Genomic DNA, 27,443 nt, shown 5'->3' on the forward strand with positions numbered 1-27,443 from the left:
TCTCAGAGACGAGATAATGAAGATATACAGGTCAGATAACCCGCCTGATAAACGATTGTAAGAACAATTCGTATTGCGTAACATAACACAAGTAGTATCAAGAATCGACTTATGTACGTTCTTGATTTGACTACGTATTAAAAATTTTTCTTTTTTTAAGGAATACGATGTCAATATCTCTGTATATAACATATCGTCATCCTTGTCATCATCTTTGACAAAACAAAGATAACAATATGTTTAATTAGTTGATATGATTTATATAGGTCTTAGAAACCTACGGTTAGTGAACGTCGTTGCCCGTAGAAATAGGCAAAAAAGTTGTTAAAAGTAGATTCGCACTAGTATGACAGAGAAAAACAAACAGAAGAATAACCTATTCATCTTATTCCTCAACAAAAATAGGATTTAAAAAAATCTTTTAGTAAGAAATCGATTAGATATAAAAGAAAGTTATAAGCTATTTAAAACCACACTATCACCATAGAGTTAAACAGAAACTAAATTAACCTAAGGGAACATACCCATACTACATGACCTATTTTTTTAGTTTTTTCAACCCATTCCTCCCCTCGGTGACCACTCGTGGTACATGCCAAGACTCCCTTTGGTTTTTACGTAGTAATTCATAATTATAATGATTTTAATCATTTCACAGGCAAAAATTGGAAAATAAAATTTGGCTCACACTCTTCTTTATAGCATAAAACTGCATGTATATTTAAATTACTAGTGAATTATGTATTTAAAAAAAACAAGTAACAAGACTACGTGACTAAAATCTGAACCCCCCCCACTCCGCTCCTGTGACTGATCGTAGTATTTTAAAGAATCCGCTCCCCCCCCCAAACGGGTCACGTAGTATGGGTACGTTCCCTAATCAAGGAATAATTATTTAGTATTTCATTCATTCTGTAATCAGAAATCGATATTCGAAGATTGTATCGGCTATAAACAAGATAATTAGGTAAATAACTTCACTAACGGCTGTCCCATTATTGTTTGCGAGATTACTCATTTTGCGTTACTAATTAGTAATTGGAATTAACCTGACTGATAATAGAAATAAGGAAATTACGCTATGCATATGTATAAAACATAATTCAAATATAATTTGAATAAACGTACTAGCGGTCGCCCGTCACTCCGTTCAGACTATGTTCTTTATGCCAAATTTCATAGAGATCCATCCTTTTTTTTCAGTGAGGAATGCTTTATGCATACTTATGTAGTACGCGGTAGTTATGTGGGATTCCCCTCCATATCGGAGACATACCCACTAAACCTCTCTATTCCTCCAACGCATCGGGACGAGGACGAAGGCACACTTTCGTTCTCGTCCGAGGTCCATAGAGATCCATCCTGCCGTGGTGATAACTTCTAAACAAACATTTATCTAAAAATTTGCATTTATAATATTAGTAATATAAGAATGTTTCCCTATAAACAATTTATATAATAATAGTAATTTTACCGGTAACAAAACGGTAATTACAATTTGGTTCGAATTGTCCCCCATACATACATTTATATTGTATGTCTCTGATGTAAGTATAGGTAAATAGGTTTATTATAAGTGTATTGAAACCGGTTTGAACCGGATTACCTTAGTGAACTTACCGCAATCTAGCTTGCTACAAGCTAATATATGACGTAGAGCAAATATTTTAGCATATGGATGTGAATATCTCTATTAATGCGTGCAATTTCTAGCCGTTGACAATGAAATGCTTATATACAAAAAAAAATAAAAAAAATATTCATCATAACGGAAATACAATCTTACTTTCTTACTTATACTATTATCTTAATAATATTATAAATGCGAATGTTTAGATGGATGGATGGATGTTTGTTTGAAGGTATCTCCAAGAGGGTTGAACGGAACTCAATGAAATTTAACAAACATATAGAACATAGTCTGGAAGAATACATAGGCTACTAATTGTGTTTTTTTATCAATTCCGCGCCGACGGAATCGCTGGCGACCGCTATTGAAATATAAATTGTCACGAATTCCATAGGTCCAAAGTTCAGTTCGCACCTGGGTTATAAAAGAGACTGCGTGACTCAATACCTTGTAGTCCTTCGATTATGTACTAAAAGTACTATAGTACTATAAGTATAGCTCTGTAGGTATTTCTACTGTCGAATTAAAAAACTTTATTCGTATCCTATGTGTTAGTCCAGACTATGTTCTACATCCATGCCAAATTTCATCAAGATTCGTTTAACCGTTCTGCAGATACAGTCAAAGAAACATTGGCATTAATAATATTAGTAAGATTAGCTTTTAGCCGTTACTTTCTGAGAAGCACATTAGATTGTCTTCTTTTTGTGGCTGAACTTTTAGCGCCAAATATGAATTCTCTCTCTCAAATCTACTAAATTTAATAAAAATATGACAAACCGTTTCGGAGAAGTGTAACATTAAGTAACATTGTGACACGAGAATTTTGTACCTTTAAATAATATCGCGGGTATGATTTAGGATCTCTTAAACAAAATTAATTAAATTTTCTCTAATACATGGACTGAATTGCGAAGCTATACTAATGAAGCTTGATCTGTTCGTACACTAAGTTGCAAAATAATGGAGACAGAATACTAGAGGGTCAAGCATATAAAATGTATAGCCACAAGTCCGTGGGCGCTAGTAAAAGATGTAGCAATAAAAATTCAATTTAAACGAGTATTGCTTTGAGCAATTTTCTATTACTTTCACGTCTTAAGTTTTTATGTGAACGTACTAAAATAGAAATTCTATGTCTAGACTAGACGTAGGACGTAGACCCACACAATACATAGTAAATAAACATTAAAAGTAAATTAAAAAAATATTATTTGTGACACTATAATTTTGTAGTGTTCAAGTTTTTTTTTCTAAAAAGAAAGGCAAAAATGAACAGTTTAGTTAATTTAAAATTAGTTTGTGTTGCTAAAAATTAAATCTTACTAATATTATAAATGTAAAAGTTTGTTAAAAGGCTCATGAACGTGTAAACGGATCTCGCCGTTTGTCATATATAGAACATAGTCTGGTAGAAAATGAAGGGGACTAAACATGTTTTTTTGTTATCCTGACCGAACGGAGTTAGAGCGATAGTTAGACTTTAGATCAGTGTTTCCCAAAGTGGACGATAACGCCCCCTTGTGGACGCTGCAGGTCTCAAGTTGCGGGTTATAGTAAACGTTTCGTTTATTCTCCGTTAATATACATATATAGGTCACAATAATTAATTAATTTAATTTGAAGTTATAGTGGTGTTTAAATATGGGGGCGCTAAAAAAAATATTTATTCTCAAAGTGGGCAGTAGACAAAATAAGTTTGGGAACCACTGGTTTAGATCGTAATCATACCAACGGGTGGATCCGGATTGTTGCAATGCCAAAGGCGAAATATTAAATGTCATAGTGCAAGCAAAAAGTTCACATAGCCTAATCAACATTTTTATTAATTTTTTATGATTCTTTAAGATACTGTATATTTTTTTGGAATCTTATATTATGTTCAATAGTTGAGAAACGAATAAGACCTAGATTAAACATTATAAATTATTTATGGAAGTATATTGAATGTTTTTCATCATCATCATCAGCCTATACTAGTCCAGTGCTGGACATAGGCCTCTCCCATGGCACGCAATTGAGCACGATCCTCGGCCACTTTCATCCAGTTCTTGCCAGCTGCCCTACGAAGATCATCGCTCCACCGACTCTGAGGACGTCCTACGCTATGTTTCTATGGGAATGTTTTTTTTTTATTTATTTATATAGGAACGCCAACAAAATATGTTACATACAATATTTACTTAGTACATAGGTTACATGATAAAGAGTAAGCTAAAACATATTTCAATTACAGGCAAACACAACATTCGCGTAAATAAAGAAAGTACTAGAGAGAAAAAAAAACAAACAAATTATAAATAATATTAAACTTACATACATACAAAGAGTTTGAAATCAATACACGGTTACAGTCGATGAATTAATTCAGAAACACATATTTAAATATAAGTAACACAATACAAATATTTATGAAGGAATTAAATCCATACGAATATTATAAATGCGAATGTTTAGATGGATGGATGTTTGGAGGTGTCCGGAACGATACTACGGATCTCGCTGAAGGTTGTCACAGATGTAGAACATAGTCTAGAAGAAGGCTTTTTAAGGAAATATAAAAAAAGTTAATCGACATCACAGGGGACTGATGAGCTGGCAGCAACCTCGGACAAAGTATAGCTATTCAAAGGGGGGACGCTGCCAGTATCTTCGGAATCTTTCCTAAAGGGACTCCTTTTGATAATATATCTTAGTTAATTATTCGTTTTTAGAGAGTTCGTTAGAGAGCGTCGTTGGCTCAGGGGTCAAGCACTTGACTTGCAATCTGCGGGTCCTGGGTTCGAATCCCGCCTTGTACCAATGTGTTTTTCAATTTCCGATTTACATATGTACATTTGTACGACGTTCTTACGGTGAAGGAAAACAAGATGATGCAACCTGCACATATCTGAGAAGAAATTTAAAGATATGTGTGAAGTCAACCAACCCGCACTTGGCCAGCGTGGTTGACTATGGCCTACTCACCCTTAACTTAGGGTAGGGTTCGAGCCCCTCGGTGGGGACGTATAGTGAGCTGATGATGATGATCCGTTTTTAATATTTTATTTAGTATCATAGATTTAAGACTCTTGTTACTAGAATAAATAATGCAAGAAAATCTAGAACACATAGGCTACTTTTTTCTACGCCAACGAAGTTGCAAGCGACCGTTAGTGGTACGTAAATTCATACTATATCTGAGGCGTCGATTTAAATCAAGTGGAAAAGTCGATCATGATAATATTTATCTTCTTAAGTACAGCGGCAGTAACATAGGGTTGTCACGTATTGAAATATAATAAATTAAATTTAATTTTTATTTCGTATAAGTTTGTTTTTTAATAACCAATGATATTAACCTACTTGAATAAACTATAACTAATGAACGAAAACTTTATAGATTATTTATAATAGATAAACCAGTTCTTGAAAATCAACGTATCTTTACTTGCTAGTAATCCAGAAATTCCTAAACCATCCAACAGATTGTGACAAAACTTTGGATATGTTTTGAGGATAGAGAATGTTCATGTCTTAAAAACCAGTTCAAATCTTACTTCGGGTGGTCTAACACTTGTACTAGTAGGGGAGAGCGAGAAACTAAATGTGGAGTGACTCCTATATTTTATGCAGACGGGCTCGAATAAATCCAAAAATCTCCACTTCGCTCTTACTATATGCATTTATGTAACATTTCGAGCCGTGCTACTAAAATAGTTTTCATCTTTTAAGAGGTGACTATAAAGAATTGACGATCGTCGATTTGTGAAGTTAAAAAAAAAGTTTTTTTTAGTCTCACGTGACAGCCCTAAATAAGGACGATAACGCGGGTTGACACTATCACTAAATACTAATAGCGCGTCCATTCAATGTCACTCAGAGATAGTCATGAGATCATTTTAGGTTTTGCCGGCTCAATTCTTTTTCATTTATCTTATACTACCTATCGCCCGCGACTCCGATCGAGCGGAATTATAAAAAAAAAAACCTTTATAAGTAGCCTATGTGTTCTTTAAGACTATGTTCTATATCTATGCCAAATTTCATTAAGATTCGTTGGGCCGTTCCGAAGATATTTTTTACCAAACATCCATCTATTCATCGGTCATTAGAAACTTTCGCATTTATAATATTAAGTAACTTTATCTGCTGCATCCGACATTCTCCGAGAGGAATTTAAAATCAAAATATATCCTTGGGGTGCAAAATCTATAAAAATGTGAAAGTAATTTTGAATACGACTTTCTACGCTTCTTTATTTTCCAGAAAAGTGGGTTAAATAAATAATTGTTATAAGTTTAATTTAATAAGATTTTAATTTAAAAAGTTGAAAAAAGTTTTTAGGGTTCCGTACCTCATAGAAAAAAACCGTACCCTCATAGGATCACTTTGTTGTCCGTCGCGTCCAACGCGTGAAGGTATCGAGCTGGAATTTATATCAAATGTACAGGTCTGCGGTCGTTAGGTGCTGTGAAATAATAAAACTTCTAAGCCAACCCAATCAAAAGATACATCTGTTTATGTCGCAAATTTACTTAAATTTTCGACATTCGCAAGGGAATCAAAACCTACAGGGTACTTACCGTGAACTTAGAATTTTGAAATTTGGCACGAAGCAACATCGTAAAGCATAGATAAAGGAAAAATTGCGAAAACTGTAAATTTTTAGTTCTATGAAATAAAAAAAATATTTTTTGTAATAAACTTTACAATGACATTTGAATCAGAAAATTTAATTTCAATATGGTATAAAAATTCTAATATTTGCGAGATATTCAAAATTGCACGTTAAAATAAACATTTAAAATTTTTAATGAATCTTGTTCGAAATATGTTTTTTATGTAAATTTCACTACGAATTCGATTAATTATCAGATAAAATATTTAAGAATTATTTCGATTAAAAAATTCAAAAAGTTAATAAAATTAAAAATAAAAATCGTTCTTTATTTAAATTAGATTTACGAATGCTAAATTTTCTACGAAGTCAATGGCTTTGATAATGAATTTTTAAAATCGATTATTCTCATAAATTCGATTCCCAGACGAACGGAGAGCCTAGACAGAAATAGTACATGAATAATTAATATTAAATCGCTCGTCTCAAGTACTACGAATATCGATTTTAATTTCCATGCTCATTTAATTTCTGCCGATTTCGAAATTCAAAATTATTTTATAGCTTTTGCCCGCGACTTCGCCTGTTACATTAACATTAATTCAATACTAGCGATCGCCCCCCATTACGTCCACGCGGAATTTAAAAAAAACAATTAGTAGCCTATGTGTTCTTTCAGACTATGTTCTATATGTATTAGTAAGATTTATTTAACTATTTTTTCATAAAATTTCGTAAGTAGCAAGTAAATCTATCTGGCCACTACCCAACAGCAAGTTTTGTATATCTGGTGAAAAAAACCATGTCACCTAATTGTGAGACATATTGGAAGACTGAAGATGTCCAACACTTGCTGTTGAAGTGTGAGAAAAACAGACGGGATCGTGAGCTGCTGTTCGCTGAGTTGAAAGTTAATTTAAATGATGCCTATTTTTTACAATTTTGTAATTCCCTGCTTCAATTGCGGCGGTACGATTATGCCTGCTCGTTTATTAAATTATAAGGGCACTATGGGATTGGCATGTCCGATAAGGATAAAAATCACAAAAGAAAAAAATATTAAAAAAAAGTAAATCTATAATTTTTAATAGTGAGTGTTTTAGCCGTTTTATATAAGTTTATTATAATGTCTTACGAAAGTTTGAATAATTTAAGTAAGTTTAAATAAAAAAAGTTCAAAATGGATTTAAATGTTGAATCCGTAATTGCATTACTAATATTATAAACGCGATAGTTTGTAAGTATAAATTTACGAAGCACAAAATGTGGATCAGAGATGGATTACAATCTAAAATAGCTTTAAGACTTAGTTTCTTTCAGTATTATGCGGAGACAAACACAGGCGAGCGTTACAAAAAAAATGTAAAGTAAATTTATTAAATTTTTGTTGACCAAAAAGTTTATGTTAAACTGCTTTAAATAAATAAATTTTGTATAGTCATGTTATAATAACCCTTTGAATATCGCCCTATTGTGCTGTGTCGTTATAATATCAGTTGTAGACCTTTAGAAATCATATTAAAAAAGCTATTGAAGTTATGCTTTCACAAGCTAGAATATTAATAAACGTGGTTTGTAAGAATAGAGATGAATATTTTATTACTTCTGAGCGTCGGTGGCTCATTGGTCAAGCACTTGACTTGCAATCTGCAGGTCCTGGTTTCGAATTCCGCCATGTACCAATGTATTTTCGATTTCCGATTTACATATGTACATTTATCCGATGTTCTTACGGTGACGGTCAACATCGTGATGCTTGCAAACAAGTTATTCAAAGATATGTGTGAAGTCATCTCGGCCTGAGCCATCATTGACTATGGCCTAGTCACGTCTACCTTGGATATGCTCTGAGTCTCTCAGTGGGGATAGTGAGCTGATGAAATAAATAGTTCGTTTATTCTCTGTATTTTAATCGATGTACATTACTGTTTGTTATTTTTCTTTCTGTGTAGTAAATTTACATTATGTAGACATTCATTGGTGAAAGTAATTTTTAGCTCTCTTAAAAATCTCTTTTTTTTCTTTAAATAGAAATTTCCATCAAATCAGTTGAAAAGTCCACGAAATATTTTACAGAAATTCATTAAAATGTTACAAATTTAATCTACTTCGTCTCTTTTAAGTCTTCGTCGGGACTTACGAAAGCTATGAAATTCAACGAACAATAAGACTTCGTTCTTAAGTTTTACTAATATTTTGTTAAAAAGATTGCAATATCGAGAAACGAGAAACCTCAGTTTCAAAGAAATGAATTACTTGGACACAATAATGTAGAAATTTTTATATAAACTATTCTTATTGTTTCTTTTAATACGCCATTTTTTAAAAAAGATACATTTTTAAATGCGTGTTTGTTCTAATTTTGAAATCTGACATTTCCAAAATTTATCGTGGGTTTCCACTGCTAAAATCCATTGTAGTTTTCTCTGTCTATTTCTACTAAAGTATAATTTTGTACACTGAAAATAATTGACTAGAATAAACAATATTTTATACCAACTCATATTTTAAAGAGTTTTCTTTATACTATAATAGCTGTCGCCTGCGACTCCGTCCGCGCGGAATTCAAAAAAACTTAATTAGTAGCCTATGTGTGCCAGACTATGTTCTATATGTATGTCAAATTCAGCCGTTCTGGAGATACCTTCAAACATCCATCCATCTAAACATTCGCATTTATAATATTAGTAAGATTTTATGGTCAACTTTTAATATTATTTTCTTTTCAATATATTTTTTTATTTATTTATTTATATCAGATTCTAATTATGTGAATCCAAACCGCTTTGTGGCTCTAAAGTGATAATTTGTTTATATCTCAATAAAAACGTCTCATAAAGTTTTCAATTCAAAGATAATAAAGACGAGACAAAAAAACGAATTTATTGCTTTCGTTCAGATGAATTGATGATCGTAAAATTACAAATTTCCGTTTATAACGGCCAGAAAACAATAGTATATATGAGAAAAAATTGATAAAGTATGAAAAAAGTTTTAAATATTTTCTGTATAAGCCAAAACCTTATGAATTAAAAAAATACGAGACGTATCATGCCAATAACCTACATAAAATGCAGAGCCAGTATCACCCTAAACATCTTTTTTTTAGTCCGGGGTGAGACGCGTTAGTGATGTGGGATTCTCTTCTTGATGGAAAGCATACCCACTAAAACCCTCTGCGCTTTCGTCTGTGACCTCGCCTGCAACTCTAGAGGGTCGACAACGATTTGCAACATTTGCCTTCGTAGCGTAATTGAAGAATTATGTCGAAATTAGTAAGAGATTTGTTGGTGTACTACACCCGGTAGGGGTACAAATTTTAATAAAATATTTCTCTATGACGTTATTAATACGTTCTCACAAATATTCGTGATAGGCCCTCTGTATACAGAATTACCATAATTCGTCTCTTGCGGCTCTTCCCTTATACTTTGACAGCAATTACGATCTCACCTACCGTTTTGTTTGTTTTAAAATTTATATCTCAATTAACTCAGCTGCAATAACGAGATCTTTCGTCATTTCCTTTGGCAGATCGAGTTATTATAACAAATATCTGAAATAATAACGCAATGCATTGGGATAAACATCAAAGGCCCTCACAATATTTTGTTTCCAAATACCAATGGCTTGGGCAAACGGCTAAGGTTAGGGTTGCCACAACAAGCATCCCGAAATAGTTTAATTATCTTAATCATAAGTACGATATATATAGACTAGCTGTCGCCCGCGTCTCCGTCTGGATTAAAAAATAGATAGTAGCCGATTCTTAGGCCTATAATGTGACCTACTATGTTCGTATTGGCGTTTTCGCCAAAGTCAGTTGCTCGCAACATTTTGTAAAGATCGTCGTAAGAAAAGTTGTTACGATTTGACATTTAGTAGCTTTGTCTCTACTGTCCGAATAGACAACTGGCGTCGACAATTCAATTGTGTTTTTTTTATATCATAAGGTGTCCAAAGAGCGAGCGGCCACCTGAAATCGTTGAAATAGCGAAGTGACCGTTGCCCATGGACATACGCAAGTGCGTTGCCTACCTTTAATCGACCGAGGAAAGGATGCACAGAGAGAAAATATTTTCCTATTCCATGCATCCTCTCATCCGGAAAGTCCACTTCCACTTCCCATCCTATCCTTATAATAAAAAGGGTGGGAAGGGAAAGAGGAATAAATTAGGCGTCCGGGGCGCACACTCATCAGACGAAACGCGGAATTGCTTCCACTTCACGCATGTCTTCTGTGTGGTCGTAGTATTTCACCGGGCGAGCCGGGCCAATTCGTAAGATGTTAAAGCGGGCTCTACCACTGTTTACGAAGCGCGCGATACGCGAGTCTCGCGACGCACCCGTGCTATATTAGTTTCAACTATTTACGTTGCCTTGTGTGCTAAGGGCCTTAGTTTCAAAGATATACGTCACTTTGTGTACAAATGGCCTTATTAATGAAGCAATAAGTTACGTTTTCATTTTACCTAATCTCATAAAAACAAATCGTATGACCCACATTGACCGCAGTCATTTGACCCCTTGTATATAAACAAGACTTTGTTTGAGTCAATTCATTCATAGCTGATTCATTAGCGACGTTCTCGTAATATTATAATATGACGCACGAAATAAGGAAAAATTTCCTTATAAAGTTAGTTCTTAGATATTATTATTGTTTGTTCCTATTTATTTTGTCTGTATTGTAAACATTTTTTTTAGTTATAATATAAAATATCTTGCTATCTTATGAATGCGAATGTTTAGATGGATGGATGTTTGTTTGAAGTTATCCACAGAGCGACTGAACGGAATTTGATGAAATTTGGCATAAATGTAGAGCATACTCTGGAAAAACACATAGGCTACTTATTAAGCTTTTTTTAAATTCCGCGCCGACGGAGTCGCGGGTGACAACAAGTCTTACTAATATTATAAATGCGAATGTTTAAATGGATGGATGTTTGTTTGTTTGAGGGTATCTTCAGATTGGCTGAACGGATCTTGATGAAATTTGTCATACATATAGAACATAATATGGAAGAACACATAAGCTAATTACTAAGTATTTTTTTAATTCCGCGCGGACAAAGTCAAGGGCGACAGCTAGTATAAACACTAGACAATTTACTCGTATTAACGTATTTAATCAAAGGAAAGCTTTTAGTTCATTGCTCTGTGGGCAAACTTTTTAATGTATTGAGTCTCCGGAAATGAATTGCGAAGTGTGGTAAGAGCTTACTCGGCGATAGGGTTGTCACCTCTTCTATTTTAACCAGAATTCTTAATTTTTTGTTTTGCCTTTTTAAAGTAAAAGGTAAACTAGTAAATGGTAACTTTATTACGGTAAAGTAAACATCTGTAACATAATAAATGCGAATGTTTTGATGGCTACATGATGATCTCCAGAACGGCTGCAAGGATGTCGATGAAATTTGACGATGACGGTATAATCTGGAAGAACATATATGCTACTAATTTTATTAGATAGTTATGTTTTTAATCGTCATGTACTAAGGATCAAGTATGTATTTTTTTCAGTGATTGTCGTTTATTTTTCCTGCCAGTGTCCATTTAGTTAACGTTGGCTGCCCTATTTAGTGCCGGCAAGCGAGAGAGTGCTGTGGTACTTAGCTATTCAGAAATTATAATCCAACTTAAGATATTTCTTGCCATAGACAATTTTATCCGTATTAACCATAATACATAGAGTAGCATAACCCAGAGATATAATTATACAATTTTAATTATTCTCTCTTAGTTGAAAGAAGTTTTAAAAACCTTTTATTAGTCTTCGGTCTTTTTATAATTAGTAAGTAGGTAATTAGTTTTTATTGTTCTTGTATCAACTAGCTGTCGCCTGCGACTCCGTCTGTACAGTATTAAAAAATCATTAGTAACTTATGTGTTCTTAAAGATTTTCTTCATCTATGCCAAATTTCATAGAGATCTATTGATTCCAGAGATACCTTCTATGAAACCCTTTCAAAACATTCGAATTTATTATATTAATAAGATTGAAAACTTGTTATTCCCATTGAGTTTTAAATTACAGTAAAAATATTCCTAAAATCACTAATTTCGTCTTGAAAAAAAAAAACTTTGGCTCTTTTACCCTTAATGCGTCCATGCATTTATTTCTTTGTCGTACATTTCTTGCTTGATACATTAACCTAGAGGATAGTCCTAATTAAATTCTTGTGACTTATAGTAAGGCAACCGCATAATGCGTTTTATACGCATCACTATTATGACGTCATTATTTTGTAATTCTAAGAATGGAAAATAGAGCGGTCATTGACATGTTTTGTTTATGTTGAGATTCCACTATAATAAAATGAGATTTAAGAGTGTCGGTGGTTCAGGAGTCAAGCACTTGACTTTCAATCTGCAGGTCCTGGGTTCAAATCCCGCCATGTACCAACGTGTCGTTCGATTTCCGATTTGCATTTTTACATTTATCCGACGTTCTTACGGTGAAGGTAAACATCGTGATGCAACTTGCACATATCTAAGAAATTCAAAGACATGTGTGAAGACAACCAACCCGCACTTTGCCAGCGTGGTTGACTATGGCCTAGTCACCTCTAACTTATGGTAGGCTCCGAGCCCTTAGGTGGGGACGTATAGTGAGCTGATGATGAGATTTATACTTCGTTTTTTCTTGGAGTTTAAAGATTATGAATATTTTATTTGACTTGACTGTGACACCATCATTGCGTCATTGAAAATTATTTTACCTACCAATTTACTTGTAATATAATTTAGTATCTAATTAAATAAATAATATTCCATATTATTTTAGTTAATTAGTTCTTTATAAGATCTAACATCTCTAGTCGCGTTATTAACATATTGCCGTACCAAACACGCTTTAACGTAATCACGCTACAACTTAATCACGCTGTAACGTAATCACGCTGCTACGTAATCATGTTCAACGTGATCCTAGTAAGGAACCCGTTAAAAACATATACTCGTTTAATTTAGCAACATATTTAGAAAAAAAATAAAATAGGTACGAAATATCTCCATTCTTACTAATATTATAAATGCGAATCGATAAATGGATGGATGGATAGATGAATGTTAGTTATTACGTAAAAACGGTTGAACGGATCTTGATGAAATTTAGCATAGATGTAGAACATAGTCTGGAAGAACACATAGACTACTTATTAAGTTTTTTAATTCCCCGCGGAGGGGGTCGCGGTGACAGCTAGTATAAAATAAATATCTCCAAATGAATGTTTAAGAAATCGAAGATATTAAAGAAGCAACGAAAAAACCAAAGTAATTAGGACAACATGATTATGTAATAAAGTAAATAATTATATATATTTACTAGTTCATAACTACATCTGTATAAAGTTAATCTAATCTAAGTAAAGACGAACTTTATTTAACACGCTGTCATGCGTGTTTCTAAGACGCTTTATAGTAATCACATCACGTGACCTTACGAAAGCCTTACGAATATAAAATACATTATATCAAGCGATTTTATTCACGTATTTTGATGAAATTTCAAGAAGATATATTAGAATTGAAATCATAATATTGGCATGATTCCAATATTTCAATTATGTATATAATATGGAAAAATATATATACATATTAACATTTAGAGGATTTTTATTTATTTTCAGAATTAAAATTAGTTACAATTTATTTATCTTATATATAAAATTCTCGCGTCACAATTTTCGTTCCCATACTCCTCCGAAACGGGTTGACCGATTCTCATGAAATTTTGTGAGCATATTGAGTAGGTCTGAGAAACGGCCAACATCTATTTTTAATCCCGCGCGGACGGAGTCGCGGGCGACACCTAGTAATTTATATTTTTTTCATAGATTATATTGCAAGTATATACAGCTACTAGATGTCGCCCTTACTTCAACCGTGCGGATTTAAAAAAACTTAATAACTAGTCTATGTGTTCTTTAAGACTATGTTCTACATCTATGTTAAATTTCATCAAGATCCGTTCAACCGTTTCTACGTAATAACAAACATCCATCCATCTATCCGAAAGTTTGCATTTATAATATTAGCTAAATTTTACTCGTAATTTATCTCTAACTGTTCACTTAAAGTCATGCAATCGCCTTAAAATACAGAAAAAAAAACTTTCAATTGACATAACACAATTCAATTATTTTTAATCGTCGTATAAATTGCTTTGCGTTGTACACCGATCCAATAAAAACAAACTCCTGACGTCACAAAGTGGTCATAAGGGATCGTATACACATGTCACGTCAACAAAAAAAAAGTTAAAGACCACGACTACCATGAGCAAATTGTATCTTCTATGTTTGTTATTCCCCTGTCAAAATACTTGTGTATTACATAAATACTAATATAATCTTTTATTAGACATAGGTGTAAAAAAATATAAATTAGAATTTTAAAAAAAGGTTTCTCGTTGGAATCGACCGTACGGTGATTGGGAAAAGTGGAGACTTGTTGCAGGACGCCAAGGTCCATTTCCCGTCTCTACGTCACCCTATTTAGTTTCTCGTTGGGGCGATTGGCATATCGATCAATCGGCGCAATATTTTTTTCCATCCGATTAAGTCCATAGAATAAAAAAAACCACTAGGCCAATTGATTGGACTGGCGATAGGCCCAACGGAAAAGTCTTTATGATTGTAGAAACTATCTATTCCCGTTCACTGCATAATGGAATCCCGGTTCAAGTTAAGTAAATTTAAGTTAGTTAAGTTGTAATTTCCGTCGTCGGTAGCTAACTCCATCACTAAGTTAATTATCTTGCAACGAGTGAGTTTATCCAACAGGAGCTACGTCGACATCCATATTAACTTTTCGACGAAACTTCATGTTTCCAATTCAAATTAAAAAAGTTAAATTTAGACTGAGAAACTTTTATGACAGTCAATAGTGAAAATAAAGCGCGTTCATCATCCGCACAGGCAGCATCGCATGAAGACAAAACACGTTTATTCCGTACGTGTGGGTCTCCCGGCGCGGGCCAATAGACACGTACCTTTAATTACCATAGCACATTAGCTTAGCGCCTTGTATCAATGCCAAAAAGTGACATAAGATTCTTAAAATGTAGCTGACTTGTCTTGTCACTTTCTTTTTCATATAGCAAAAGGTGGCAAACGAGCCGATTGAATGCCTAACTTTAATCGGCTGATGGGGGACTCACAAAAAGGGAATATTCCCCCTACTACTGTTGCTACGCTTAGGTAGCCTTTAAATTTTCTGATAGAACTAACATGTCTATCACCGGGCCATATTAGTTAGTCGTAGTATAGTCGGTTATAGTCATAGATGTCACTGGGCAATAACAAGTTACGTCAGAGCCGGGCCCGATCCAGAAATAAAGTAGACAATATCGTGTAATTGGTGAGAAATGTTGGGCTGTGTTTGTCCGACCTCGAATAGGGCTGAAAAGTACAGTCACTCGCGTAATGCTTTACGCAATAATTGGAAAGTATTTTAGTATTATGTACTAGTTACTTTTTTAAATATAACCTGAATTGTTTATATTAATTTTGTAGAAAGGTATTTTGAAGGAATGGCACGCTTTCGTTACAAAGTCAAGTGTCAGATTGATTAGTTTAAAGGACATAAACTTCGACATTTTAGGCAAGGCTAGTGTTTCCAGTACACCGGCACAGTTTCGGATTTTCTTCCTAATAGTATACAACTTGTATGTAACTCTAACATTGGTAAATAGAGTTTATAAATACCTTATCCTCTTCTATGATTATAGTTTGACTTTTTTGTAAAAGATTTTTGCACAATTTTTATGCATCAATATTTCATTTTACCTAGTCAGTAGTCATTCAAGATGATTTTTGATTGATGATTATATTTAACGAAGATATTTAATGCAATATTTAAAGCGCTGTCTCCTAAAACACAGTTTCAACTAGTTCCGGAGACAGAACCCGCAAAATTTTGTGAAAAAAGTTTTTTCTTTAAAAAAAAAATGTTAACAAATTTTGTTGGTGACTGTACCTTTGGCCTTTCATCTACTTTAATAATACAAAACAAGCATCCGTCCATTGCTTAAATACTTGTGACAACTTAGTAATTGTTAGAGAAATGTTTAGACCTTGTAGTTATTATACTGTAAACAAAATTGGAATATCTGCATGTAACTATTTTTCTTTTGCGAAGATCTACTTGCGTTGAGGACCCATACAATTTTTAAAATTTCAGTATTATACACGCGTCTTCCTGCTACTATGTCCGCATAAAATAAAAATAAAAACACTTTAATTAGTTACCAATGTGTTCTTCCAGACTATGTTCTATATATATGCCAATTCAGCGAGATACAGGCGTTCTTTTACCTTCTAACAAACATCTTTTAATATTTAAATTCGCATTTATAATATTAGTAAGACGTAAAAACAACTAAATGAAATTTTCATTTTAATATTAAAGGTCATGAAAACATAGTCATTATAATAATGGAAAGCTGGCGCTTTTTCGATCATTTCCCAGCGCTGCAAACATTTACAGACCTCTTCACGACCATCATTACGGCCTCATTTCATATACATTAAACTTGTAGAAGGACGGAAAATGTTCCTCTACGTTTTTAACGCAGAACGCTTTCATAATCTTCTTTCATGTTATAAGGTGGCAAACTACCAAGCGACTTGAATTCGCCGGAATAGCGAAGCGATCGCTGCCCGATGATATACGCAATTGCAAATGCATCGCCTTATATTGACGGAGAAGTCGACGCTCTAAATTATTTCCCCCAATTTATTCTTTAGAGATTTTTACACCGTATTGATTTAGTTAACTTTGAAAAGTATTCAAATTTAAATTTGTCTCTTTGTCAGTGTACATTAATTTACATTAAAAAAGATGTAGAGTAGGATACCTATTATGAAACCCGAAACGACCTATCTCAATAGACTCGTAAAGTATAAGAAGCTATTGAACCTTGACGTACTCATACATGTAACATACATGCAACATACAAACGTGTCTCACTTCCAAATGAAGCGCTGCTCAAATATTCATGTCCGACATCGATCGTGTATTGTCCACTCGCCTGACTCACGGACGTAAAGAATGAACAATCTGACTGATAATAGTCTTAAAATTCTTTTACAGACCTGATCGAAGAGGAGAGCAAATTTTTTACAAATAGTCTTACGTCATTGAGATAAGGTTTAATTTTAAATGTATTTTAAGCAAGAACGTCAATAAACCAAAAAGAGGAGTCGACCGGGCGCCTTTAAATGTTGCGTTTTTCCGCGCTCGCGTAGACAACTGGGTGCGATTACATTTTCTCGCACTACATACATCGCATGCGCCATTTAACTGCACGATACTAATGGTAAACCGCCTTCGAAGAAACGATGATCAGCTCCGAACGGATCTGTCAGACTCCCTGTGGATCAGGAGGGGAATTTGGCTGTGTGTACTTTCGCCAGTTTTTTTTTTTTACGAAAGTTAACAGTAAATTTATTCGCATTCATTTATATAGTTTTCTTTGATTTTGATTTAAATTGCTTCTATATATCCTCGGACAATTTAATTTGCGTGAAATCTTATTGCCTGTTCGGCAAACTAGGCAGCCGTGTGTCGCGCGCAACACGAAGCAATAAAGCAATTGTGGGGCAGCAGATCGTTACGCAATCCCGCAAGGATGGGTTTATACTAAGATCACTACGATATTTTCTTTATAAAGGAATTTATGGTATACTGACTGACCGACAGACTGAATGACTGAATTATCGACTAATTGGCTGACTGATTCAATTAGCGACCATGTCAACACATAACACATTGGCCCTAAAGGCTTGTTTAGCATAGAGATTTTAACTATTACGTTTGGAAATATCATGGAATTTACAACATTCATTAGAAGTCTTAAGAAGAAATCTATGTAAATAGGTCCTAGCAATTTCGAACAGTTCGGAAATTATATTAATAATAGTAAGCGTGGGTTTCATTTGCCGTAGCAATTTGTGTATTGTTGTCTCAGTTTTTGCAAAGAGAATGAGAGGGATCGCAATATTGTTATGTAGGGAGATAAAACAGTGGAAACTCATCATAATTTATAATATGTGTCCAGGATTTTGATAAAACTATGGTAAACCTTGTTAATAGCGAAAGTGGATAACGAATACAGCTGTCCGGTCTTTATAATTCTCTTACCGTTGGTTTCCGAGACCAAAGTCTCTTTGTACATTTTTCGTCAGTATCTTTGATAAAATGACAATATATATTTTAAACGGGGATTTTCGTCTCAGAAACCCACGACTTGAGACCTACGCTCTGGAATAATAATACCACTTTACTAACAGTTTTACCTTTTTTTAGTAAAGGAGCCTGTAGTCCGACAAACTTGTATGGCCCGGTGAAAGATGTACCTTCGCTGTTAAAAAATGTCATGTCATCAATGAAATTGGCATTTAAAAAACCTTAACAGGACAATTATGTACCAACAAAGCTATCAGATCTGGTGGTCATAAATCAAACTAAATTATGACAGACGAACGTCCTCCTTTCAACATCAAAAATGTTAGATGATCCTCATCGTACTGTAGCTGTTATGTCATATTTTTTCATTAATGCCGTTTTCTATAATATGTTCTTGTAGTTTTATATATTTTCTGATAGAACCAACCCCAACTGCATAGCCACCTATGACATTGATAGGGAGGGCTATTGAGATATTGTAACTTAGTGTATCTTATCCCCACCGGGTCAGACAAGTTTGTATGTCTGTAGTGAATTTTACGAGTCTTACATGACTTGGTCCATGCCAAAACGTTTATGTAACGCTGTTGTTTTGTACCAAAGAGATGCTTTGAACGTTTGTGAGTTTAAAATGTTTTTATACGAGAATAGATACAGTTTGATTAAAATATGATAAAAAATTTAAAATTGTATGCATCAAAGGAGTTTACAGTAACTACCACAAAATTGTTTGAATGTCTTTAGAAGTAGAACGAAGAAAAAAAAAGGAGGAGGTAAAAAAGGATCTTATCTATGGAGTATTGGGAACAAGAAATCCCAGAAAAATTGGTCACCTGGTTGTTGCAATCTTTATCGTTGTTAGTTGTTTGCGGGACTTTTTAACTCGAAAGTTGCAATTTTGTATATCGTATTGCCATCTCTTTCATTCTCTTTGAAAAAAAAATGAAAACAATAATAGCAATCAAGAAAGACAGATAAACAGTAGGATTAGGGCCATCGTACACAAGGCAACGTAAACGTTTGATACCTCGCGATTTTTGATTAGAACCAGTTGCTCGCAACCGGATTGCCAAAACCGTGTTGAGGAAAGTCGCTACAATCTTCAAGATGGCGGAACAAAGCTATACAGTTGACATGTAGCCGCTATACCCGTACTCACCGAAGACTGGCGTCGACTGACGATTCAACGTTATGTGTACAGCGGGGTTAGATAAAGTCCATTCGCTTCGAAACGATTCCATAGCGAAATTCAGAAATGTTTTGAACTAACGCGACAATCATGTGACTTATCGAAAGTTATTGTCAGTTCTATACATTTTAGAGAATGCACTTCGTTTAGTCCCGCAGATCGCGCGTAACTCGATACACGCGACACTAAGATACAATATTAGCTTCGAAAACGTTGCTTTGTGTACGATGAGCCTTATGTTATAGCGTTATATGCAAATGAGAGCTACTTACCATTTATATTAAGCTCAATAAAACGAAACCCTTTATTTTATTGGATTAGGTTGAATAATGATAGGATATTAGCATTTGTATTATTTTGTTCTACACAAATGGCTTCTATTTATCTAACGATAAAAAATTGTTACACTATTTAATTAAATTAATTCTGATGGACTAAAGATTTTTATATCACCCAAACTGGCATCATCGCTGGCAAACGAGCGAGCAGCCACCTGAAATCGCTGAAATAGCGAAGTGACCGTTACCCATAGACATACGCAATTGCATATGCGTTGCCTACCTTTAATCGACGGAGGAGAGGATGCACGGAAACTAAATTTTTTCCCTTTCCATGCATCCTCTTATCCGGAAAGTCCACTTCCTATCGTTTCCTTATAAGAAAAACGGTGGGAAGGGAAAGAGGACTAAATTAGGCCTCCGAGACACACACTCATCAGACGAAACGCGGAATTGCTTCCATTTCACGCCTGACTTCTGTGTGGTCGTGGTATTTCACCGGGCGAGCCGGGCTAATTCGTGCGAAGATGTTAAAGCGGGCTCTACCACTGTTAAGAACTCTCAAACGATTAGGTATAACGATATATTTTATGCATAGGCCTTAGAGACCCAGGGTCAGTCTAATTATTTAGTTCCATTAGACGTTATTGTACGCATGCCTTTGGTGATAGTTCTTTGTTTATTTAACGCGCATTATACTTGTCAACTGACGACGATGCTTGCTTTACTTCGACTGATCATTTTAATTAATCGTTAGTCCGTTTGCAGGGATTACGCGTATGTTGTACAACGACCGAGTTATGAAATTGCTCCTTTAGGTTACGGGATGTTAGCTAAAGAGAAACACAGTCTTGACAGACAAACGGACGGACAACAAAATGAACGGTACGGAACCCTAAAAATTGAAGAAATATTGTGGACATAAGATACTCTCATATTATTTAATGTCATATTTTTTTAATCTTAATATCTTAATAGTAATTATAAATGGGAATGTTTAGATTGATGGATGTTTGTTAGAAGGTATCTCCAGAACGGCAGAACGGATCATGATGAAATTTGACATGGATCTAGAACATAGTCTGGAAGAACACATAGGCTACTTATTAAGTATTATTAATTTCGCGCGAATGGAGTCCCAGGCGAACGCTAGTAGTATAAAAATTATCTTTTGTAAAATATGAAATGTCACACAAACGTTGTTATTTCAACTGACATACGATTTAACTTAGTCCGTATAAATGTTGGAATATAAATCATGTTCAGATGACACTTCCAGGACTAGTGTTATAGAACCAAGATTAATGTTTTGTGTTGACAAAAGCTTCTACAAAGCGACTATTACGGGATAGATATAAAAATATCTTGCTATAAACTATACTATCGACCTAGAAATTATTTGACACTGGGTATAAGTTACAATAATTAGCACGTATACACTAAAATATTATAAAGAGGAAAGATTTGTTTGTTTGCATTGAATACACACCGGAGCTATTGAATCGATTTGCAAGATTCTTTCACTGTTAAAAAGCTACACTATCCCAGGGTAACATAGGCTATATTTGCAACTGCAACCCGCGACTCCGTCCGCACGGGATTAAAAAGATAGTAGACAATTCTCGGAGCAATATATATATATATATATATATATATATATATATATATATATATATATATATATAAATATATATATATATATATACATATATATATATATATATATATATATATATATACAACTTCATAAAAATCGGACAAGTTTCGCAGGAGTATGGTAATTAACATTGTGTCACGAGAATTTTATATATATGCATATATTTGTTTTTAATTCCGCGCAAACAAAATCGCGAGCAACTGTATATTAAGTTGTCGCACTAATAAAGTGTGTCTATTTTAGGACAAAATATTGATCCATGTAGTTCTACATAAAAAAGCGCCAAAGGCCTAATGGTTAAGGCTGTGGATTCCCGATCACGAAGTCGGGTTCGAATCCCGCCATTCGACTATTGTCGTAAACCATATCCTAGCACAAGCATAGAGATTAGTTGGAATAGTAAAAGAAATATTAGTATAATATAATAAATTTCCAAAATAAAATTTCCTTATAATACAAAAATAGAATGATCCATTCAGGATATCAGTACACTAAATTGCAAAAGTTTAGGATACTAAATAAAGTTATACGTGCACAATAAAGTATAATAAAAACCAAAACAAGTATATTTGCGGAGGGCGCAAAAGAATGGCGAGCGATCGGGACTATCTAAATAATGTCGTTCGTAAAAATATGTCGGTCATTCGAGGTGCTACGTGAATCAATAAGTGTTTTGAGTATTTTCTCTTCCACTTTTCCTTTTATGTTTCTTCATGTGATAGTTTAGTATCCTATTCAAATATTTTTCTGTCTGACCTTCAAAGCAAAGCATATTGTTGCAAAGGATTGTTTAATCCATCATATGTTTAGATGGATGGATGTTAGAAGGTATCTCCAGAAAGGCTCAATTGACCTCTATTAAATTAAGGCACAGCTGTAGAACACAATCTGAAAGAACACGTAGTTTAGTAATTAGAAAAGGGGGCAAACAGGTAGAATAAACAAGATGATCATGGACATCCGTGGACATCCGTAGCACTAAAGGAACTACATTTTTTGTTATTGAATTTCCACAATTTGCCTAAAATAGGCATTTACAACGTCACCGGGCTTGAGGTGGTCGAGCGCAGATGGCGCTTAGCCTAAACCTCGTTTAAAATTAACTAAGCTCGTGGGCTACCTTAGCTCTGATCATTACCTTATTATAACCGAATTGGGAGCTGTTAGATTGCTTCGGCGGACGCTCCATGGAGTGACTGGGCTCAAGGGCCCAATGGAACTAATTATGCATTGCCAACGTTTATAGAGTATTGTAGATATTAGTCCCGAAACATTAAACACTTTTTTGTTACATTTTATTACTCATTAGCTCGCCTAGCCGAAGTTAATTGGGTCACGGATTACGTCATAATATCAGGTCTATTAATGCACGTAACATATTTATCCGAAACAAATGGTGTTATGTTACACCCTTAATGGATTGTACGAAAAGAGAATGTGACAGGTGACGGGTTAATGTGGCACGTGTTTGTCTGCTCTTTGACTTTCATTTTTATTGGATACAGCATCATCCTGTATATCTTACTTTTTCCTTATTAACATCCGTAAATAAATTTGTTTTGTATAGCGTTCCTAAGATATTGATTCTAATAAAACCAGAGTAGTTTGTGAGGGTTCTAACGAAGGTTTCAAGCTGGTAGAATAGCTTTTATTTGATTAAAATTAATTTGAATATCTTTTGTTTACAGATACAAAATAAATGATAATCAAAAAGAAATGTCGGCCAAAAACCCAGTAGCAGTAAACCCTAAAGAAACACTAGATAAGCACTAAACTGCCATGACATCCGAAGAACCGATCGATGTGGTCACCAAGTCCGAGAAAAAGACAGGAACGAGCTTCCCGAGTCAGAGTTCGGGTGACAATAAAACAGTGAAACACTCGGATGAGAATAAAAAGCGATCGCAGGAACTAATGCGACTTGTATATGAATTACCTGAAGAGATAAGAAAACCAGAAATAAACGTAAACATGTTGAAAGAAAACCCACCGATTACAATACTTGAGATAACTGAACAGAACGGTTGTGAAACAGAACTTGGAAGTGGCACGCAAATTGATAGTGAATATTGTAAAGGATCTAGTCCTGATAATACATACGATGATTATCCAAACGAACTTATAATGCATTGTGATGAATACAAAGAGGTTATAGATAGATCATCTCCGGACGATTGTACAGATGAAGATTTGCTTGAATTGAAGAAAATATTAGAGAACAAACCGAAAGTTTTGGAAAGATATTTAAGGGAATGTGCGTCTTCTGATGAAGTGAATAGGATTCATAATATAACGTCATGCGGTCCATTGTCACCGAGGCCACACCACGAAGCGAGAAGTACTTCAGTGACGTCAGATCTGTTCCAGTTATGGCTGTCGTCATCACCAGTAAAGGTAAGTGATAATTATTAAAACAACATATTATTTGATTGTTGAACTTTGTGATTTACTTTAAACATTTCGTGGAAACAACAGAACATTTGATAGGTATTATGCAACAGTATCCGGAACTCTACTACAGAAGTACTAAAGCATTTACCTCCAACATTAGCGGGGCTTCAGTGGCTCAGGAGTCAAGCACTTGACTTGCAATCTGCAGGTCCTGGGTTCGAATCCCGCCATGTACCAATGTGTTTTTCAATTTCCGATTTACATATGTAAATTTTATCCGATGTTCTTATGGCGTTAGTTCTTGTGGCTTAACTTAGGGTAGGCTCCGAGACCCTCGGTGGGGACATACAGTGAGCTGATGATGAATAGTAGAAGTAAAGTTCCTTAATAAATGCAAGATAATTTTCTTCATAAATAAGTTAATGTGACTGTTTTAGTACACCTCAGACCTAAACAAGATAGAATCCAAAAGTAGAAAAGTGATGACGTCTTTAATTTACATTTTCCTAATATTATAAATGAGGAAGTATAGATGTCTGAATGTTTGAAGGTATATCCAGAACAGCTGCATGTAACTCGCTGAAATTTGGCATGTAGAAAATAGTCCAGAAAAACACATAGGCTACTGATATTATTGATTCCACACGAACGAAGTCGTGTGCGTCAGCTAGTTTTTAGACTTGTTCGATATAGTTCAGTGTTGATATTCATTATGTTTATGAGCGTTGCTAGCGACTATATGATAACTTATCAAAACGGTTTTTCATATTCAAGTGTACGATCTGATAATAAGTTAAAAGCCACTCGAGGACTCTCAGTTTGTCTTGCGTCACTGTTACAAAAGTAATCGATTGCAAAATAAATATCGATATTGCCAAAATGGATAAATATTATTTACTAAAAAGAATATTGTACTTATTTTATTTAAATTGTAGGCGAAACTATTGTATTTTAGAAATTTAAACCCACATCGTATAAACGTAAACATATCCACCGCTAGTTTAGTCTCTATCGTTTTTTTAAAATAAATAAGGGATTTTTAGTTTTTATTATTTATTGATCTACGTCAATTTTTAGTCTTAATTGTTTGACTTATTTTCTAAAATAGTGAGATAACAGTACAATGATAGACATACGATTAACTACGAGAATTTTAAAAGATTCAAAGAAATAGCAAATTAAAAGAAGTTTAAAAATATTTCTAACCTAACCTAACCTAACTCGTAGGAGTTAGGTTAGAACACATACCTACCGCTGTCTACGAACATTTGCAATTACAGATGCGTTGCCTACTTTAATCAACAAATGCACAGTATTACAATATTTCCCCCTCCTCTGCCAAACCCACTTCCTCTTTTCATGTGGAAAGGGACCATGGAATAAGACTAGGATTCCAGCTCCTGACTCCTAAGGTCGCACTCCTCGAACAGCGGTCACTCAGCCATATCAGCGTATTCAGGTGGCCGCTCGTTGATTTGCCAAATAATGGTATAAAAACCTTCCCTAATAAAATTGTATTAAATGTAAAACATTTTAAACTCTTTCATAATCTAGCTGTCGCCTGCGACTTTGTCCGCACGGAATTAAAGAAAACATAATCAGTAGCCTATGTGTACTTCCAGACTATGTTTTACATGCATGGCGTTTTATCGAGATTCATTCAGCCGTTTTGGAGATACCTTCAAACATCCATCCATCTAAACATTAGCATTTATAATAGTAAGATTAGTAATTTCTAAGATTATAGCAAACAAACTGATTAGCTTTTGTTTATTTGAATAGAACTCATAGACTAATTTGCTAATAAATTTAGTCCATTTGCTCGACAATGGAGCGATAAATAACAGGTCATTGGTTTTATTTGTTTGTTGTAATTACAAGCCGCAAACACTAATCGAACTGTACACGACAGGAGCGTCGACCTGGATCCAATTTGCTATTCATTTACAAATAAATACTTAAATAACATTAACGGAGAAAAATTTGAAAAAATGTTTGAATATTAGCTGTCGCCCGCGACTCCTTCTGCGCGGAATTATAAAAAAACTTAGTAGCCTATGTGTTCTTCCAGACTATGTACTACATGTATGCCAAATTACAGCGAGATCCGTTTATCCGTTCCGGAGATAACTTCAAACAAACAAGCATCCATCCGTCCAATTAATATATATATTATATATATGTATATATATATATCCTAACTTAGCTGTAGTTGATATCATTTATGGACAATAAAAGCGTAACATAATATAAATGCGAATATTTAGATGGATGTTTGTTTGTAGATATCTCCGAAACGGCTCACTGGATCTTCATGAAAATTGGCACAGATGTAGAACACAGTCTGGGAAGAAGACGTAGGCTACTCCTTAAGTTTTTTTTTAATTCCGCGCAGACGAAGTCGCGAGCGACAGCTAGTTATTCAATATTAATGAACCAACATGAATATAAACTAGATGTTGAGTTAGTAATTAGTAACGTAGGCGTCTAACAGCTTTGACTAATTCGCCAATGAATTTTGCCGACAAAGTGACTAATTGTCTATCGTTAATCCTAGTGCTCTATTATTAATGGTACTGCGTATTATTTACTCTATGTCGTAGCAAGTGGATGTGTTTATGCAATAGCAAATATACACCGACAAGGCTATGTGTTCCGGTGGGCGTAAGTCAAATTAAATTATAACACACTAGCGCCACTCTGTCAACGTTAAGAAATGTCAAAGTACCTTTTTGTACTGTAGGTGTCATGTAATTTTATGTGTCTAAGAAGGTTTTATATATATTTTGACAGATCATAACGCGATAGTAGCGCCTTTCAACGGTTCTGATATTATTATCTTACTCATATTGTAAATGCGAATGTTTGGATACACGGATGGATGTTTGTTAGAAGGTATCTTCAGAACAGCTGGATATATTTCGCTGAAATTTGGCATAGATGTAGAACATAGCCTGGAAGACAACACATAGGCTACTCATTAATTTTGTAATCATTAATGTTGTGTGTAAATTTATCACTGCAAAACGTCAAAATGTGAGTGTTTAGTAATAAAGGATATAAGTAAGTGTAGAGAAAAAATACATAAATGTAACTCAATATGATTGGTAAGGGTAGGGTAGAGATATAGGAAAGGAAAAAGAGATGAGGAAATGATAACAAGACAAGCAAAAACTACGGCTAATGATAATAAGGTTAAAAAAAGAGAAAAATTGTAAAAAAATTAGTAAAAAGCAAAGCCACGGCTTTTGAATACGACTTTTCGAATCATTTTCCTCCAATGTCTGTAATCCGAGGGCATGAAGTGAAGTTGTTAACGATTCGCGAGTTTGCTTCTCTCTCGTTTTCAGTGGTCTTTTACACTAGGGTTGTCTAATATTTTTTTCCGATTTTTTTTACAAAATTATGATCTTCAGAATTGAGAAATATTATAAACATAGTTTATTTATGGAACCTACTTATATTTATAGAAGTAAATAGCGTGCTGTATTAATGTTTTCAGG

The 27,443-nt window shown here is 34.3% G+C and overlaps 1 protein-coding gene across 2 annotated transcripts in view; it reads left to right on the forward strand.

Annotated features, from left to right (window-relative positions):
- Nucleotides 1-27,443, forward strand: part of LOC106116437 (cGMP-specific 3',5'-cyclic phosphodiesterase) — a 54,335-nt gene that overhangs the window by 3,418 nt on the left and 23,474 nt on the right. For both annotated transcript variants that reach the window (XR_001227823.1, XM_013310279.1), the window contains exon 2: nucleotides 23,238-23,943. Coding sequence is in view for 1 of the 2 variants with exons in the window: in XM_013310279.1 (XP_013165733.1) it covers nucleotides 23,329-23,943 (615 nt within the window). In the remaining variant the exon portion in view is untranslated. The remainder of the gene's footprint in view (nucleotides 1-23,237; nucleotides 23,944-27,443) is intronic.

The sequence above is a fragment of the Papilio xuthus genome, unplaced genomic scaffold (genome assembly GCF_000836235.2).
Source record: "Papilio xuthus unplaced genomic scaffold, Pxut_1.1 DF827756.1, whole genome shotgun sequence".
NCBI classification, from domain to species: domain Eukaryota; kingdom Metazoa; phylum Arthropoda; class Insecta; order Lepidoptera; family Papilionidae; genus Papilio; species Papilio xuthus.